This window comes from Notamacropus eugenii, chromosome 7, assembly GCF_028372415.1.
Source record: "Notamacropus eugenii isolate mMacEug1 chromosome 7, mMacEug1.pri_v2, whole genome shotgun sequence".
In the NCBI taxonomy this organism is placed as follows: domain Eukaryota; kingdom Metazoa; phylum Chordata; class Mammalia; order Diprotodontia; family Macropodidae; genus Notamacropus; species Notamacropus eugenii.
Window position 1 is genome coordinate 87,172,254 of NC_092878.1, and position 19,044 is coordinate 87,191,297.

Below are 19,044 nucleotides of genomic sequence, written 5' to 3' on the forward strand. Positions count from 1 at the left end.
TATAAATTGCAGAGAAAGGTACCAACCTGAATTGGTAAAAAGGAGAATCTTTCTTAGGAAATTCCTATATACCCTTTTGGTTTACAAAATGCTTTTTCCTCAACAACCTCCTGATATGAGCAATGAATATATCCCTGTTTTACAGAAGAGTGAACTAAAGATCACACAAAAAGGTCACAGCTCAAAATGGAAAACTGGGGATCAAACCCAATTCTTTAGTTTGAGTTTTCTTTCTACTGAAGCATTCTGTGATCTCTGAAGTTTTTCTTCCAGCACTAATATTCTGTGGTTGTGTGAGCATCATCATTCTCAATAAATAGTAGACTTGAACTGGAGCTAAAGAAGTCCCGAGTGTTAATTCATTTGTTACCTATAATCTATTAACTCTTTGTACCTCACTTTCCTCAAAAATAAATGTCTATAAAAAAGAATAGGGAATGAACCTTTGATTTCACTAGTACGGGATCCATACTATGGGATTTCACTAGTATAGGATCCAATGTACCTTAGTCTCAGAGTTGTCTCGAGCACCAAAAGGTTAAGTTACTTCCCCAGAGTTACACAGCCAGTAGGTGCCAAAGGCTAAAATTGAACCAGGTCTTCCCAGCTCTGAAACCAGTTCTCCATTCATTGTTCCACACTGCCTCTCCTTGAAAAGGAGTAATAATAAAGGAGCTCACCTCTGTATGAGGCTTGATATTAAAAGTGGTAAGAAAATCCCAGTGGCCTTTCTTTTTTGCCATCTTTATATACCCAGTGTTTAACACAGTGCCTAGTACATATTACATGCTTGATAAATGCTTGTTTACTGACTAATAGTAATCATTTTTGTCCATTGACATTAAAGTTTTGAGTCAGACGAAAGGCACCAGAGAGAGGCTTTGTAGACACAAATAAACTACAGCATTTTAACAAAGAATCATGTACGAATAAATGGCATAAAATGAACCATCAGATAATGAGATTGGCCAGTCATGCCATAAGAGCAAGATATAAGCAATGGGGCATCTGAAATGCTCAACTAGTTTCCACACAGTGTTAGTAGATATACAAGAAGCACCCCACACATACCCCCAGCATGTACACCTTCTAGAGTATCTACATATACATAAGAGTCAGATAAATTGAGAAGGTCTGGATAAACTGGGACCAGTATCACTGGATGAAGTTTCTACTTTGATTAAAAAATAAAAGGCAATCATAAAGCAGTTTAATGTTTGGAAAAGATTTCACATACTTTATCTCATTTGGGCCTCACAATCTAGGCACTATAGGTATTTTTATTCCTATTTTACAGGTAAAGAAACAGAGGATTTGAGCAATTAAGTGACTTGCCCAAAATCACACACCTTATTAAGTATAGAAGGCACAGTACGGAACCAGGTCTTTCAGACTCTAAGTCTAGTACTCTATCCAAGCTGTATTTCACTGGAATAGAAAATTGTTCCTAAAACTATGAAAGGTTTTGTCAGAATACCCCATAGCCACCTAAGGATTCTAGGCATCTCAAACTTTGTAGTCAGTAATCACTAAGTTATTCTTCTTGTGACAGGGTGAATTAGCCATCCTTAGTATAAGGTCATTGCATTGAAGACAAGAGGGAACACCTGGAGTGTGAATTCATTACAAAATGAATATGACTGGTGTGAAGCTCACTCTCACACTTAAGTTAAATCCCAGTTTAATATAAAATGCTAGAAGTAGAGATAAAAATTGCCCCTGGATAGCAATCACTTATGAACAGAAAATGCTGTGTTTTATATTCCATAAGTACGTGAAGGGGGAGATTTTTCCATAAGGTTTAACTGTTTACTGTTTATTCAATAAATGAGGCATAAACAGGTTTTCTGCCCATTTCAGTCAGTCTTAAGTTTTTATAAGTAACATTTATATTTTGAGCAGAGACGTTTTATGTCCAAAACAAAACAAAACAAAACAAAAAACAACTCCATTCTCTGTGATGTACATGATCTCCTGAATGTTCTGGACTACTGATGGAATAAATGATGAAGCTCTTTCATTTAGCAGTATTATCTCATTCCCCTTTGAGGATGATGCAGCAGAACAGTTGTGCAGAAATAGCACTGGGGGTTGTTTTGCCCAATCTTGAAGCCACTGAAACTACTACTAATTTAGACTATTCAGGCAATGTCTTCCTTTTCATCTCAAGCTAAGCATATGTGCCAACTGCTGAGCTTGCGTGGAAGAAAACCCACACTATATAATTTCAGCACACCCAACAGCAGCCATGGAAAAGATCAAGGTCATTAGGCTCAATTTATAGTCTTAGAGGACTTGATTTGAATTCAGCACAACATCATAGATACTGACAGATACATGATCCCTTGTAAGCTCATGCTCCCTCTGCCTTACTTAAGCCCCCAGAAAGATAGTATAATATATCATATTAATTACCTAGTGAAAGTGTGTGATTTCTGAGTTGTCTACCAAAAGACATTATTTTCAGTCTACCGATCAAGTGTCCCTATCAGAGTCTCTCTGCCATATGTGCATGATAGCCTCTCATGACACCAAGTATCATGGTTATGGGCAGGTTTAACTCTGCTGTGTAGATGCTAAATTTAGACTAACTTATAATATACTATTACTCAGAAATATTTTTTAAATAGGAATATCTATGACTCCATCCTCACCCTACATTTGGATCTTCTCTCTGTCAAAATGATCCCATATATCAGAAGTTCTCAAGGCTTTGTTGCTGCTTTTATTTTTCTGTACAATATGTATCAATCTTTGTCATGAAGAATTATGGGACATTATTGGAGTGCCAGGTAGCAGGCACATACAATTGGCAGTGTAAATTCTATATGATTTGTGAGAGACTTGAGCATGGACACACAAGTTAAGTTTCCTGCAATTTCTAGCATACTTAGCAGAATTCCAGGTACTAGTATAATAGGACTACTCTTTAAGAATTGTTTAAGAATTATTGTTTCACATTCAAAAAAAACAGGTAATTGGTGTCCTTTGGTCACATGTATCAGACACAAAAATAAAAGGAAAAAATTGATTAAGTGTTTCCCATATGCAGCTTTCTGCCCCACTTTGTCTAAAAACTCTTCCTGACTGCCTTTCCTGAGTTTTGGAGTCTCTGGGAAAAGATCCAGGAGTACTCAACCCCATAGAGCATAGAGAAAAATAAAGGGACAGGAATATGTTTCCATTCAGAAGCCTAGCCTTAGACTTCAGAGTTTAAACCAAAAAGACAAGTACAGAACAGAGAAAGAAGGCTATATATTTCCTTCTAGTTCACTAATCTGTAAGACTTTATGATAGATAACATATCTTGGGGTCCTGATTCTACTTCTAATCTGTTCACTTCTGCAGCATTGATCCCAGTCACTGCCTATAGACATTTAGATCACAGTAGCCAAGAGCTTGACTCCTATTGTTTCCCACATGATGGGTAGGCGCTCTCAATACCCTAAACCTCAAAGGACTACAAAGAAGTTGCTTTCATGGACAAATAAAAAAGGACAATATAGAACTCTCTATACCTGTGTCTCTCCTTTTTCCTGTGTCTCAAAAATCTGTCCACCCTAGTTAGAAATTCTAGAGACTTAAAAAGTCTTTTAAGAGAGATGAGACAACACTGTAGACACCAACTACAATAACATTCAATTGTAGAGACCTTTCAAATAAAGAGAGCATCTCCAAAGATTCTTATTCATTGTGAACACAAGAAACCCAGATCCATGCATCAGGTGTTATATGCAGGCTGTGTTCATGTGAATAATTCACTCCAAAATGATCTTGTGTCAAGGATACCTCAGGCATTGAGAGATGACATAACTCCCAGGTACGCTGTGTCAAGTGCCCCTACAGTGTACCAATGTTGTAATGGAAATGCTATAAAAAGGAGGAAAATTACATGAAATCGTCCTTTTTCTTAAGTAAATGACAGAAATTAGTCTGCATGAGAAGCTGCTATTTCAGCCACTTTTCCCCCATAGTTTTTCTAATTGCAGTAAATGCTCAGTACTTAAATGAACAAGCATTTCCAAAGTAGATGATGTTATTTTGCCCTGTGATATTTTAAATTCAATAGCTGAATTCAAGTTGAAAATGGGTGAACATCACCCATTATGTGTCAACTAAAAATGTCTATGAAATGTTACTGCACAGGTTACTCTGTTCCTATCTAAACTGATTAGCTTGACTTGATTGAGGCCTGAAACAAAGAAGCCCATTACAGTTCTGACCAAACTTGCACTGCTACTCAGGCATCCAAGATTCCCACTGACACCAGCCAGGTTGAGCTGGCAAGAAGTTGTCAAAGGACTGAGCTCTTGAGAAAACCTGGTGCAAAGAAGGGAAACCAAAATACAGGATTCCATTGGTTCCTAAGACTTAGTTTCAATTGCTACTAAGAGTGACATTTAAGTGTTTCTTAATAATCAGATATCATTTCTTAAATTTTTTTGACCCCAAAGTCTCCAGAAGTACAAGAGCATAAAGTACAAAGTCTTCAGTTTAACAGTGAAAGCTCTTTATAGTCAGATTCACACACACACACACACACACACACACACACACACACACACACACACACACACACACACATACACACACAAACACCTTCATGATTATTTCACATTTTTTCACTGTATGTACTCTACAATCTAACCAAACTGCCTGACCTGCTATAACTGGGAACAGGTCACTGAAGCTCTATCAGACTGCCATTACACTGCCTTTCCCTGAATTTGGCATTCCAGCTCTGCCTTCTATGTGTCTGCAGTACCTGGAACATTTTCTTTCCTCAACTCTCTACCTCTTAAAGCATCAGGGTTTCCTTCAGGATTGTTGACATGTCTAATATCTACGAAAACTTTTCCTGATTCCCCACCATTGTGAGTCCTCTCTCCCATCCCAAATTATCATATGTGCATGTATATATAAATGCAATCAGGTATATACACATATACACATAATTGCATACAACTACTTGTACACACACACCACACACACATACACATATGTACATATACCAATATATAACAGTTTGGTGGTCTAATGGATAGAGTAGAAGACCTGGAATCAAGAAGATTTCTCTTCCCGAGTTTAACTCTTGCCTCAGATATTTACTAACTGTGTGACCCTGAGCAAATCACCCAGCCTTGTTTGCCTTAGTTTCCTCATCTATAAAATGAACTGGAGAAGGAAGTGGCAAACCATTCCAGTATCAAATGCCAAGAAAATCCCAAATGAGGTCACAAAGAGTCAGACATGGCTGAAATGACTGAACAATGACAACAATATATGCATGTGTATATCACATACACATACATAGAATAATATCCCAAAAGTTAGTATATCACAGATACATATGTAAATGCACACTTGACTATTAATACTAATTCAACTATTACCCCTAGTAAAATACAAACTCCTTGAAAGCAGGGCTCTTTTGTTTTGTTTATCTTTGTATTCCAAATATCACACATATTGTAGGTATTTAATAAGTACTAATCTGATTGGATTAGATAGTATGGGAGTAAATATGAAAAATAGAATATTTAGGGAAAATTCCAAGAAGAAAATGTCTAATAAAACCACTCTTTTTTTTTCCTGTATGGGGATAAAGAGTCAGGTGGAACATAACAGTGAAAGTAAAAACTCATTAAATTCAGGGAATGTTATGGAGTGTGGTTGAAGCCATTAAATACTATGTCTTGCTTTCGGTAAGAGGACTCATAGTATGCTTTGAAAAATGTGTACTTGAATGAGACCATGCAAGCTCTTTTTTTTGTAGCAACAGAATAAGGAATAGCTTTCAGTGCACTTTTTATATTATAGCTTCATTAATTTAGAATGCAACACAATTTAGAGGATAAAATTACTATGGTGAAGTAAACTGGTCCACTATAAGCCGGAAGAAAATCTCATTTATCACCTTGTTCATTACCCCTAATGCAAAGTAGAAAATTGATTTTAGCTATCCATTCAGAATGTCACTATATTTCTACTGTCTAGGGAATAAGGAATCCTGAACAGGAGCTATTGTTACAAATCAATTCCATGTTCATATTAATATAAGAAGAAGGAATCACAAGAATGGCCCAGACAGTTAGAGAGCGGTTTTTAATTGCATACAACTGCTTGGCTCAGGACTTGTGGCTCTGCATGTACAACTCCCATAGCTCTTCTGAAAATAATGCAAATGTAACAGTCCTATTAGACAACATCCCTCAGAGTATCCACAGGATTCAATGCAAAAAGAAAAAAGAAAAAGTAAGGCAAGGAATATTTGGGGAAAATAAAGTATGGCCTGGAAGATCATCTGATAGGGAATGCAAGATGGTAGCAGGTTGGAAAATGAGACCAATACAGAAAGACTTAAAGAGATTGAGATTACTGCTTTCACTTTAGAGAAGAAAGATCAAAAGTGTATAACTGAAAATGGTATATAACAGTTCTCTGTTTCCATTAAGGGGAGAATAATGGGCTGGAAAAAGATATATATTTATCTTTAGAATATCAAAAAAAAATGGTTCCAAAGTTTTTTAAGTATGCTAACAAAAGTTTAATCTGAATTTAGTAATGAATTTGAATGAATGTGAATTTTATTAATCCACACAACATCTATGTATATTTGAAAGTAGCAATCCATAAATGTGTGAGACAAATTATTCAGTCCACAGAAAGTATATTTGCTTACATATTATAATACAGAGTCACACTGAATACTTTGTTGAAGTTAAAAAAAATATCAAAACATCAATGATCAATGGACATATGGATGTACACAAGGTAGGGACCAGTAATAGAAAGGACATAATCTTTTCTATTATGTCTATCGTTTTTATTAATGTATCCTTGCATATATCTTTAAAGAAAATGAATCTCATGGCTTTTTACCAGGTTTTAGAGGTATCATGGCACAGTGAACCAAGTACTTGGTTTGGAGTCAGAAGGACTGGGTTCAAATCCCGTCTGTGCTAATAACTGCCTACAAAACTTCAAGCAACTGATTTATTCTCTCCACCACCTCAGTTTCTTCATCTGTAAAATGAGGTGCTAAATAATAGCTAAGGTCCCTTCAACTCTAAATCTATCATGCTAAGATACCTTCAGTAACTATTACCATAATAATGATAAGTGCATGCCTAGCAGTGTACATCATTCACCTTGAACTGCTGGTATTCACAGCTGTTTCTGAAATGTTAATTAGAACAATGCAGGAAAATTTAGTGAGCACAAGAAGGCCAACCTTACGGACAGAAAGACTGAGGCTCAAGTCTGCTTTCCTGTTAAACCTACTAACTCTGAAGCCATGAGCAAATCATTGAACTTCTTAGTGCTCCAAGACTATGATTGGCAGGGGGAGGAAATCTCCACACCAGGCATCCCCCACATGAATGAAATCCCATCAGTACCAAAAAAAAACAATTAGTTTCTCAACTAACTAGTATCTAGTTGCATGTCTTTCATAGCAGGTTCTATGCTAAACATGGGGATACAGTTGATAAAAAGCTACCCTCAAGCAGTTTTTTTCTCTGGGTTGGGAGTAGGGATATGTATTCACAGATATGTACTTAAAACATATATGACAAATAAATACAGAGTGTCAGTATGCACTAAAATCTGGGAGGAATCTTGAAGAAGAAAGGCTCAAAAAACCTTCCTTTCTTCTTGAAAGTGATGGCAATTTAGCCGCATTGGGGGGCAGGGGAGGGGAGCAGATAAGCAACCCAGGAAATGTAATTTTCCCTTTAACAGCATGGGAATCATTGTTCAACATCTACCAGAGCTCAGGCAAAATGATTACTTGATCTGGGATTCTTTCTGTCCAATTCAAAATCTACCAAATACTAGACTCACAACTGGATTTTCATGTAGGTAGGCATGGCCTGGTGAGAAGGACACAATCCATAACATAACAGAGATAGTGGATTAACATGAAGAATAAGAAATGAATTTTTGAATGAGACCTCTATGGAAATGTTTTATTTAACTGTGCTTATATGATAAAGGACTTCTTTCCCTTCTTTCCTTCCTTCTTTTCTTCCCTCCTTCCTTCCCTCCTTCTTTTCCTTCTTTCTTTCCTTCCTTCTTTCCCTCTTTTCTTCATTCTTTCTTCCCTTCCTTCCTTCTTTCTTTCCTTTTATCTTTTTTTTCTTGTTTTCTCTCCTTTCTTCCCTCTTTCCTTCTTTTCATCCTTCCTTCTTCAGTGGGTAGAGGGAAGCATGGGGGGAGGGGGAAAGAAATTCTCAATAATTGAAAAACAAAACAATTTTGCTTTTTAAAAGAAAGAAAATGACTGTCTTTTCTTAAAAAAAAAAAATGTACTGGAGTAGAGAAAACTGATGCTATCCATTACTAAATACTGTGTGACCTTGGATAAATCAATTCACCTCTCTAGGAATGAGTTTTATCATCCATAAAAATAAACAAGTTAAACTAAATTAAGGGCTGTGAAATAATGTGAATCTAAAATCAGATAATTAAAATGGAATTGTGTAATTAAGAGTCTCTATAATTTATCACGGAATCAAAATAGGAAGGGACTTCAAAGGCTAGCTAATCTAAGCTACATCTGAAAGATCCCCTTTCCAGCATCCTAGGAAGTGATCTTTCAGCCTCAGGCCTTCAAATGATGAAAGAATACGTTATCTCTACAAGCCATTACACTTTGGGATGGTTTTCATTGTTGGGAAGTTCTTCCCTATGTAAATAAAACCTAAATCTTCAACTTTCACCAATGTCCTAATTCAGCCCTCTGGCAACAAGGAAAGCAAGTTTAATCCCTCTTGTACATGCCAACCTTTGAAGACAGATGCCACATCCCTCCTCCCTACTCAGCCAATCTTTGTATGGCATGATGTCAAGGTACTTTACCAGTCTGTTTGACTTCCTCTGTGTACTTACTCATTAACAATGTCTCCTAAACTTAAGGCCAAATTGAACCAAATTTTACAATTCAATCACCACTAAATATTTCCCTCTATATACAAAGCAGGAGCACAGAAAAAGGAGGCCTTTGCACAAGTTTAATTTTTTTTAAATTGATACCTTTTGTTTTTGATAATACAGTCATTTCAGCACATATTTTTCCTACTCCTTGACTTAAACCATTGCCTTGGAATAAAAAGGCAACTGAGACAAACGACATCTGTGACCATGCCTGACAATGTATGAACATTCACTCTTTATATACCCCTGCTTTGATGCCAAGAGGATGGAGGAAAATATATCTGTTTTTTTCTGGGGACTTGATTTTTCAGTCAACTGTGAGTTCAACTTACTTTTGGTGACTTTTTAAAATTTAAATTGCTATAATAATCACTGAATATTATTCTCTTGGTTCTGCTTATTTTTCTCTATATCAGTGCATGCAAATTTTTCATTTATCTGAGTTCCCTATATTCATCTTTCTCCCTGCATGATAATATTACATTATATTCATATATCACAGTCACTTCAGCTATTCTCTCATTTGGTGAGCTTTCTCTTTGTTTCCAACTCTTTGCTACAACACAAAGTACCATTACGAACGTTTTGGCATATATTAAACTTTTGTTTCTGTCTTTTAATGGAATTTCTGGATCAAAGAACTAAACAGACTAAGAATTGTTCAGTCACTTTTCTTGTGTGATTTCAGATAGATACCCAGAAATGTGAGAACAAGTGATAGTGGCATGTTAGTATACTTGTCATCATGCAGTCTCTTCAGAACTGACTTCCATTTTTTGTAATCTTTGTCAGCTTTCAGAGTGTAAAGTGAAATTTCAAAGTTGTTTGAATTTAAATTTCTCTTATCATTAGTAACTTAAATCATGTTTACATATGATCATCAAAGTTGGCATTTGTTTTGTTTTTTAACAATTCATATTCCTTAATCACATTTCTATTAAGCAATGAATCTTGGTCTTATATAGTTATCTCAATATCCTATACATTTTGGAAATCAGACTGTTATCAATGATATTTTATTTTTTCCCAATCAATACTTTGTATTTTTTCTGCTTTGATTTTGTCCAGAGAAAAAGTTTAATTTTATTTTTAATTCATTAGATTCATTAAATTAATTCAATTCAATTAAACTTTTCATTTAATTCAATTCACCAAATAACTATAAAGCCCATAAAAAAGTTAAAGTTTAGGTAATCCCTAGGTTATTAGAGATAATTAACATTGTGTCAAAGGTCAAATGAAAAAATATTTGTTGGGTGCTTAGCACAGTACCTGGCATAGATGAGGTATATATATAATAGATGCTTATTTTCCCTTAGCTTAATTTATATGTTCTTCAGCAGAATATATTTTACTTTCAAATTCGATATGAAAAGAAGGAAAATGGGAGAAAGAGAGGGAGAAAAGGAGAGAGTAGAAGCATTTAAACTGAGGTAAGTCTAGGAGCAAGACATTTATTTCAAGTGAAATATAAAAACTGTAAAACTTAAGTGGGGTACATTTTTATTACTTTAAACTTCTCCTTCATGGAAAAAAATCTCTATGATTGATTTCCAACACTGTAATTCTTTCACTTGTGTACTCTAGGTTTACCCAGAGTAAGTTAAATCATTGGAGGCTTCTCACAAATCATTTGCACATCTATAAAACCTCACTCATCTTGGCTGATTGGGGCAAGAGTAGTCTGAACTAATTAAAGCTATGAATTATAGGATTTTTAATGGAAATTTAAGAGCCTAGCTTTCAAGTGGATACAGCATCTCAATTTGGGGTAGTATTCCCTAGTAGAAGTCTTTAAGTCACTTGCTACAATAAAGGAAATAGAATATCTGATAGTTTCTGTATCTGTTATTTTCAAATCAGTACTTGTAATGTGCTTGAGGATATGAACACTTTGTGAACACTTTGTCAAGTATTTGAAGTTCTCAGCCATATTGCTTACTATTCATTTGGAAACATGTTTTAAATAAAACAAATGCAATAAAATAGAAATCATTTAAAAATTAGCAAATTATAAATTTATATTATTTTGGAGTGGGAAGGCACAGTAGTGAGAGAACAACTGGATCCAGACATGATGCTTATCCTTGTGACAAAGTCCCAGTGTGGGGTGGGGTTGGGGAACAGATTCTGTGAAGTTAAGATTCAAAGAGCTGCATTTGAGGACCTACAGAGCCACATGTGGTCTCAAGGCTGCAGGTTCCCCTCCCCTGGTATAAACCCTTGGTGAATACATTTTACCAGTGTAGATCAGCAACTCTACATAGTCCTAATGAGTTGCCTGAAGCCCTGGGATATTAAGTGTCTTGATCATATTTATACAGCAAGTATTTGTCAGAGCAAGATTTGAAAATCTTCCTGATGACAAGGTCAGTTATCTATCCACTATGCCAAAGCTACCTCTCCATAATTTTGTGGCACAATGGGTGGCGTACTGGACTAGGGACCAGGAAGAATCCTGCCTCCAACATTTATTTAGCTTTGTTACCCTGGGGAAGTCATTGCAGCTTCAATTTTCTTACCTGTAAAATGAAGGTAATAATAGCACTTGTATCATAAGGTTGTTGTGAGAATCAAAGATAACACCTTTAAGTATTTTGTGAACCTTATAGCACTATATACATCTTGGCAATTAGCTATTATTTTACCATATATTACACTTCATTCAGTGGCACTGTTTTATGTGAGTATGTTGGATCTTCTGTTTATTTAGTGTTCATTTCATACAAGAAAAGTGACTAAACAATTCCTATCCTTTAATCCAGAAATTCTATCACCAATAACTGTGTTCTGCCATAATAAATACTCAGTTAGGGTTTATTTGTTTGTATTTCTTTGCCATTGACTAGATTCCCTTCTAGAAAAAAAGTGAGGATAAATGAATAACTGAGACAATCATAAAGGAAAGAAATGCTTCTCTGAAAGGTCATATCTGTGGCATTATTCTCAATGCTTTCATCTACCTTTATAGTAGGGGAAAATGCATCTTTGAGCAAGTCCTGTAAAACCCAATGGGTATTTTCAAAAGGATGAATCACTAAGACTCACTTCTTTCTCTCCCATGATATGCAGATGAAATAAATAGGGCTCTGCTGGGCATTAGCAAGTCTAGAAACTTAACAGCAAATTTTAAAGCATGGGAAGAATCTTCCCTCTGCACCTAATTCCACTTCAGTTATAGACCAAATGGGAGTCCTAGACTCACCAATAAACAACTATGAGGCTTAAAGCCTCATTACAATTTGACTATTGAAACACTTCTTGGGCGTTTCAAGCATATGATCAGGGGGCCTAATGTTCACAGTCTTTTATAGCTTATTTTAATTATTCCACAGGTCTCCTGTTATGGCTGGAGGGCTCTTTGCTGTTGACCGAAAGTGGTTTTGGGAATTGGGTGGCTATGATCCAGGCTTAGAAATCTGGGGAGGAGAACAATATGAAATATCTTTCAAGGTAAGCCACCCAGATGTTTTTCCTACATTTGCTGTCAGATGGAATAATATATTTTGGTTTATCATCTTCACTCTGCTTTGTGAACGTTTTGTAAAACTGAATTCATGGCATTTCCCTTGGTGGCCTTTGGAAGAGTCTGCTCTACATTTCAGTAAGCAATACTCACGTTGCAAATCAGTTTTTCAGAATCCTATTTTTAAGTGGCAAACACTATATAATAAAGGGTAGGTAACCTTTCACTTTACTGACCAAAAGAGATATTAATCATGATGATTAATAATGTTCAATATATAAGAGAATTCAAATCCCTAAGAAAAATGAGCATTTGAGTTTGATTTTATAACTTTGATCAGAATCAAGAATTCCTGATTTCATCTTCCCAATTTTTATCCAAAATTGCAATAGTTCTGGGGTGAGATTGGAAAGGTAAATGAAGAATTCCAGCAAGTTTTATTCATGGCTTGGACATCTGGATATTTTAGAGGACAGTTAAATTTTTTTTTTAATTTTCTCTATTGCTTCAATTCTCCATTATATTACACATAACAAAACACTGTACTTTTCATATTCCATGTTTTGATTAGCATTTATCTTTCCTAGATGAGATTTCAAATATCATGTTTCTGATTTGAAAAGAAATGTTTTTCCTACCAAGAGCAAACCACCAAAGCAAAATGAATACTGCCAGGAATTATACCTAATAAATAGCTGGGGAGTCATTAAAGATGGTGTCAGCAGAAACAAACACTTCCTCCCAGCCACAGATTCCTTCTTAAGTTACAGTCATGTAACAAGATAGATAAATTCCAGCAAAATGTGATTTCCATTATGAAATCAGAGAAATGTGTTTTGTTAGGGGAAAAAAGTAGAATTTCTGAATGTAATTAAGATCATACTTTAAAACAGATAAAGCATTTTAATATTCTGTGATTTTCGTTAGAATAAGCAAATCCCATTTTGAAAATTCCCTCCACCAAAACAGATCAGAAATATAGCACCACAGAATTACAGCTGGGTGGATCCCTGGAGGTTGTTTAATTCAGTGCTTCTTAAACTTTTCCCACTTGCTACCCTTTCAGCTCATCTTAAATTGTGAATCACGAAACAGTGAATTATCCAACTTGCTCATTTCATAGATGAGGAAAATTGAGCCCAGAGAGGTAAAAATTACTTGCCCATGATCACACAGGTAGTAAGTAACCTGGGAGAGCATGGGAACTGAGCCCATGTCCTCAGATCCAAAATCCAGACTTCAACCCACCATGCCAGGATAATTGTATTAAAATTCAATAATAATACTTTAGACGTTAACTTTTGAAAGTATGTTGTGCTCAATGTCACTTAATCAAAATGAAAGTATAGCCTAGCAGCTCATGATTGCCTACTTCAAACCTGACTCATTTCTTGTCCCCACTGACTCCTTGCTTACCATTTACACTTCTAACTATATCAGAGTCCACTCTTTACAAATATCTGCTTTTCTTTCTTTCTTTCTTTCTTTTTTTGCTTTTTCCATCACTTGAATTTAGTAATATCTTTCTAGATGCCTCCATAGTTTGTAAATCACTTTAGGTGATTAAAGATAACAAAGCCAGAAATCAAATTCTTAATACTTGCTTCATAGAGTCTGCAGAGTATAATGTTGATTTCTCTCTTTAGCTGGGTTAACCAATGACAGGTCTGTGAAGCCATCCTAATAGATTCCATTGAGACTACAGAGTATTATTATTCATTAAAAGTTATAATTATTATTGTCATTATTGGAGTTTGCCACATCACTTACATTTGGGTCAGTAAAATCCTCTCATTCAGGACTTCTTAAACTTCTCCCACTTGCAACCCCTTCAGTGCTTCTTAAACTGAGGGTCATGACCCTCTCTGGGGTAGCAACCCATCTAGTTCACCAAATCACAGAATCATTGAGAAATAGAATGGATTTCCTTACCCTTCTAGTCTAAACTACATGCAAAGGAATTCTCATCACAGTATACCTGACAAGTGTTTGTCCAGGTTCTGACAGAAGACCTTGAAGGAAGGAGAACCCACCACCTCTTGAGGCAAGATATTCAACTTTTGGACAGTTCTAACAGTTAGAAGGTGTTTCCTGATATCAAACCTAAAATAAGCCTCTTTGTAACTTGAACTCATTGCTTCTGATTGCACTCTGTGGGGCCAAATAGAGCAAGAACATCTGGAGCCTAATGGCAGAATCAAAATGTCACTCTTCCAACCCTAATTTCTGAAAGTTCAAGGGTCAATTTCCTTAGAACTTTAGAATTCAGGCAACTAAATTTCCATTTAGTGAGGGGTAACTGTGTTTTGGCTAACACTTCATACTAAGGGGGTAAGTTGGTAAGGGTAGAACAAGAAAAGCAAAACTTTGGTGATGAAAAGTAAGGAAAGGCCGAAGCAAATACATTTACATTCCAAATAGTAAGGGTGTTTCTTTGGCAAAATAAACGGGCATCTCTCACATCTCTGTCACTTTTATCTGTCACATACCTGTCAGGTGACCACAGATTTTATTACCCCATTTCCTATTTTGCTGTTATCTGTCATTCTGAAAGATATAATTGGAATGCAGCCTTGTCGTCTTTGTGTAGAAACTATGGCAACGGAGCTCCAAGTTCAGGACTAAAGTGCCCTAGCTTGTTTGGTTTGAGTGACAGATTCTTCATAGACAGCTGTGTCACAGTGGGTCCCATTTCAACCCTATCTCTTCATTCATCTTATTATTGTGTGCTGACCTGAGGGTTCCTGGATTTCCTTATTAGTATTTTAAAGGTTGTCATCATTGTTTTTAATAAAATAGATGTTTTTAAAGTTTGAACAGGTGCTTTTGGTAGAATTTACATAGAAGAATTAGGAGCCTTCACTTTGTTTAAGGAACAGAACAAGCTGTATAAAATGACACTGATTTATCATAGAATGGTAGTAAGAAAGAGTGGAAAAGAGATAAGCCACTATGATTTTTTTTTTGACTTGTGACATTAAATTCCTATTTAGAGGATCCAGGAGAAGTTTAAAATTAGAGCTCTTTATCCATTTATCTCAAAAGCAAAATGCAGCTGGGCAATTCATCATCATCTCAAGTTTGATAAATATATCCTCTGACCACATAACACCATGTAAAAGGTGTATTTAAACATCAAAATTAATTTTTAGAACTCAATTCGAAAAGGTATTCTATCAAATACTATCCTTTCATTTGACAAACATTTATTATGAGCCTATTACACTGTTCTGGACTCTAAGAAAAACAAAGTTTAGATGTACAATGGTCCTGATCCTAATGGAATTTATAGTCTAGTAGGAGGAATTTTCTCTTTATTCTATTTTTTTCTCTTCAAAATGTCTTCAGATCAGGGATCATGATTAGGATACATCATTCCATAAATAGGAGACTTCCAAAAATTCTCTGGGCCAATCAATGTAGCTCCGAGGCCAGATAGCAGTTGGAAATAGATAGATATAGAGATAGACATGATTTTCGCATCCCTTGGTGATCAGTCAACCTTCTCATGCCCATTATTCAATATGAAATGAATTCTAGAATGCTTCATATATGTGATATAATAAATAAAATGAAGAAATTAGTATTGGTAATGTTTAATAGTTAAATCAAATATTCATTGTAACTCCTTGACAATCTTTCTACAGCCCTTGGAGGTATGTGTGACACAAGTTGGGAACCCCTGCTTTATCTTCTACGCAGTCCAAACTCTCCAAGACACATACACATATAAGCATATACAAAGATCATCGTCCTTGAAAATGCTCTGATTATTCAGTTCCCTTTCTCAGCACCTGTAAATTACTTAAATCAAATTAAAATTCCCAATCATGGTCCATCAGACATTCTTTCACTTGTCTCTGCCTGTCCTTATTGCCTATGTCTGTTACTGTCAGAAAATCACTGGCTATCACATATGAATGATTTATTTCTACACTTTGTTCAGTGCTCATCCATTGTCTATGTGGCAGAGTACGAGAGTTGACTATTGTCACATTTATCATACTTGGAGTGATGTAATGTCTAATCTGGATGATTTGATTCATTACCATATTCCTTCCAAATTTTGTGCTAACCCAGGAGCATGATTGTATTGTTTCTTGTTAATTACTAAAATTTTGACATTGCTCTCATTAATTTATCCATTAATTCTCTATTTTTAAAACAACTCTTATTTTAGAAAACTAAGTAAACCTCTTTTGCCATGAGCGACTGCTCTTATCTTTTTATATCTTAAAACCCTAACCATTTATTCCTAAATAAATATGAACACTTTTGGCTATATAATTTATTAACAGTATAACTAATAATAACGCTAAGAGTGTAATAGACATTAAACCTGAGATTTCAATAATATAAGGATCTCCTGGATAAGGAAACTCCCTCTGCCAATGTAAGTCAACACCTTCTCTGCAACTCACAGTCTTAGAAAGTTTTCTAGATCAGAGGTGTCAACCATATGCCCTCAGGACCCTTAATGCTCCCCAAATGTGGCCTGAACCAGATTAAAATGTAATTGGGAAATACTGAACAAAATAAATAAATAATGCAATAGAACACAGAGTCAAAATGTGGTTTTTGAAGTCAATATGTAGCCTGCAAAGATTCTTTTATATGGTTTAGTAGCCCCTTATTTTATTTGAGTTGACGTCACTGAAAACTATTTACCCAGTGTCACACAACTAATATGTGTCTTAGGTGGGACTTGAATCTAGATTTTTATGACTCCAAGGCAAGCTCTCTACAGTGAACAAAGATAACTATTTACCAAGTTTTAGCTATGAGAATTATCACAACCAGTGTGATCTTAAACCATCACCATAACTGAAGATGACTTCTAATCACTTCTGAAAACACAGTCCCACCATTCAGTTCATTCAAGATTCCAATCAAAATCTCTTCTCAAGAATTCTCCTTTTCCTTTTAAATTCTCTTTATTCTTTTTGTAAGATCTTTTGTCTCTGTTGTCTCTGTTGTCTTTAGTTTATCTCAAACCATAACTCATAACAGACTTTCTCCAGATTCACGCCTCCTCAACAATAAACTGCATCCTAAAGCCCCTTAAAGATATAGTGATTGGGTGTGTGTATGTATACATACATGGGAGAAGGGAGGAAGGAAAGGAGAGAGAGAGAGAGAGAGAGAGAGAGAGAGAGAGAGAGAGAGAGAGAGAGAGAGAGAGAGAGAGAGAGAGAGAGAGAGAGAGGAGCAACTGTTTATGCAAAAAGTTTCTCCACTTTTAAAAATAACCTTTAGTAAATTTTAGTAGAGCACAGAACTAATGGATTATTGGATAAATTGTGAGATAAAGATAGTTGCTGTAGGGGAGGTTGTTGCTGAAACTGATGTTTCTGCATAATGTGTCTTTATAGTTCAAAAAAATTCAATTCCCAAAACATTTAAATGTCTACCATATGCAAAGGCTATGCTAGGTCCTGAGGATACAACACCAAAAATTAAATACACCCTCAAGTAATTTACATTCTACTGGGGACACAATATTTACAGAGATAGTTAAATAAAAAGTAATGGGAATATGGAACAGAAATAACTGGGTAGGCAAAGCATAAGGACTTGAGCAGGAGGTAGCTCCTGAGCTGCCTTGAAGGAAGCCATGAATATTTGTCAACAGTACTTACTGAATGCTCACAAATTCCTCAGCAATTTGCCAGGTACTGTGAAAAATAAAGATGTAAAAGCTAATGAGTATTAGAAATACATGTAATAAAAACAACAAAAACTTATCCTAGGCACATATCTGCTAGAGTTCATCTTCTGTTTATTCTCCTGTTTATTATTTATTATATGCTGTTTATTACTCTTTTATAAGCTTGAAAAAGTCGTTGTTAATTTTCAGCCTGGTGTCAAGAAAAGTTATTTTCTACCAATTCCTCATCCTGCAATAGAAGCTCTAAAAAGGTAAAGCAGTAGAACCTAGAGTCTGTAAATTCCTACCGACCTGGAAGGTCTTTAAATATAGGTCTGGTGGTACAGCATATGTTTGTCTTCCAAGGATCTGCTTCTCTAAGTTCAGAGAGGATTGTTACCAGACTCAAACAGTGGAACAAATGCTCAGCCCAGCAATCTTCTATGACTTCTGCTAAGTCATAGGGAAGTTGTGACCTATGTGGGTAGAATATGTATATAACAGATCAACCAAGAAACTAAAAGTTGTCCAGCATGAGTTCAAAAGTTGATATTCTGCTCCTAAGTAGTGTTTGTTCACTACTTGAGAGAAAATAAATAATAATAATCTCCTATAGGCACCCTACATGTCATGTTGTATTTCATTTCTTTATATATTCAACATTATTTTAAGGTGGATCTGTTTTATAATTGCCATTTTCCAAATGAGAAGTCACTGGAAAATTAGGTAGCTTACCAAAGACAGTTTACCTGGTTCTTGGCAGAATAGAGAACAGTATTAGGTTTTGAACTCTCAGTTTTGTTAAGCTAAGTTTTATTGACTGGAAATATATAAAAGAAATAGTCCTTTGGTGGAAAACTGACTTTGATGACTTTCCCAAGGAATCTTCAAGAGATGGCATACAAAGTACTTCTCTTCCAAAGATCTATCATAAAGTTACCAAGCATTCTTTTTGGACTATCTTTGGAACTTAGTATTACTTAATGAAGGCTTT

The 19,044-nt window shown here is 35.5% G+C and overlaps 1 protein-coding gene across 1 annotated transcript in view; it reads left to right on the top strand.

The window, feature by feature from the left end:
* GALNTL6 (polypeptide N-acetylgalactosaminyltransferase like 6) overlaps positions 1-19,044 on the top strand; it is a 241,567-nt gene that overhangs the window by 96,581 nt on the left and 125,942 nt on the right. The window contains exon 3 of the mRNA XM_072625044.1: positions 12,273-12,390. Coding sequence (XP_072481145.1) covers positions 12,273-12,390 — 118 coding nt within the window. The remainder of the gene's footprint in view (positions 1-12,272; positions 12,391-19,044) is intronic.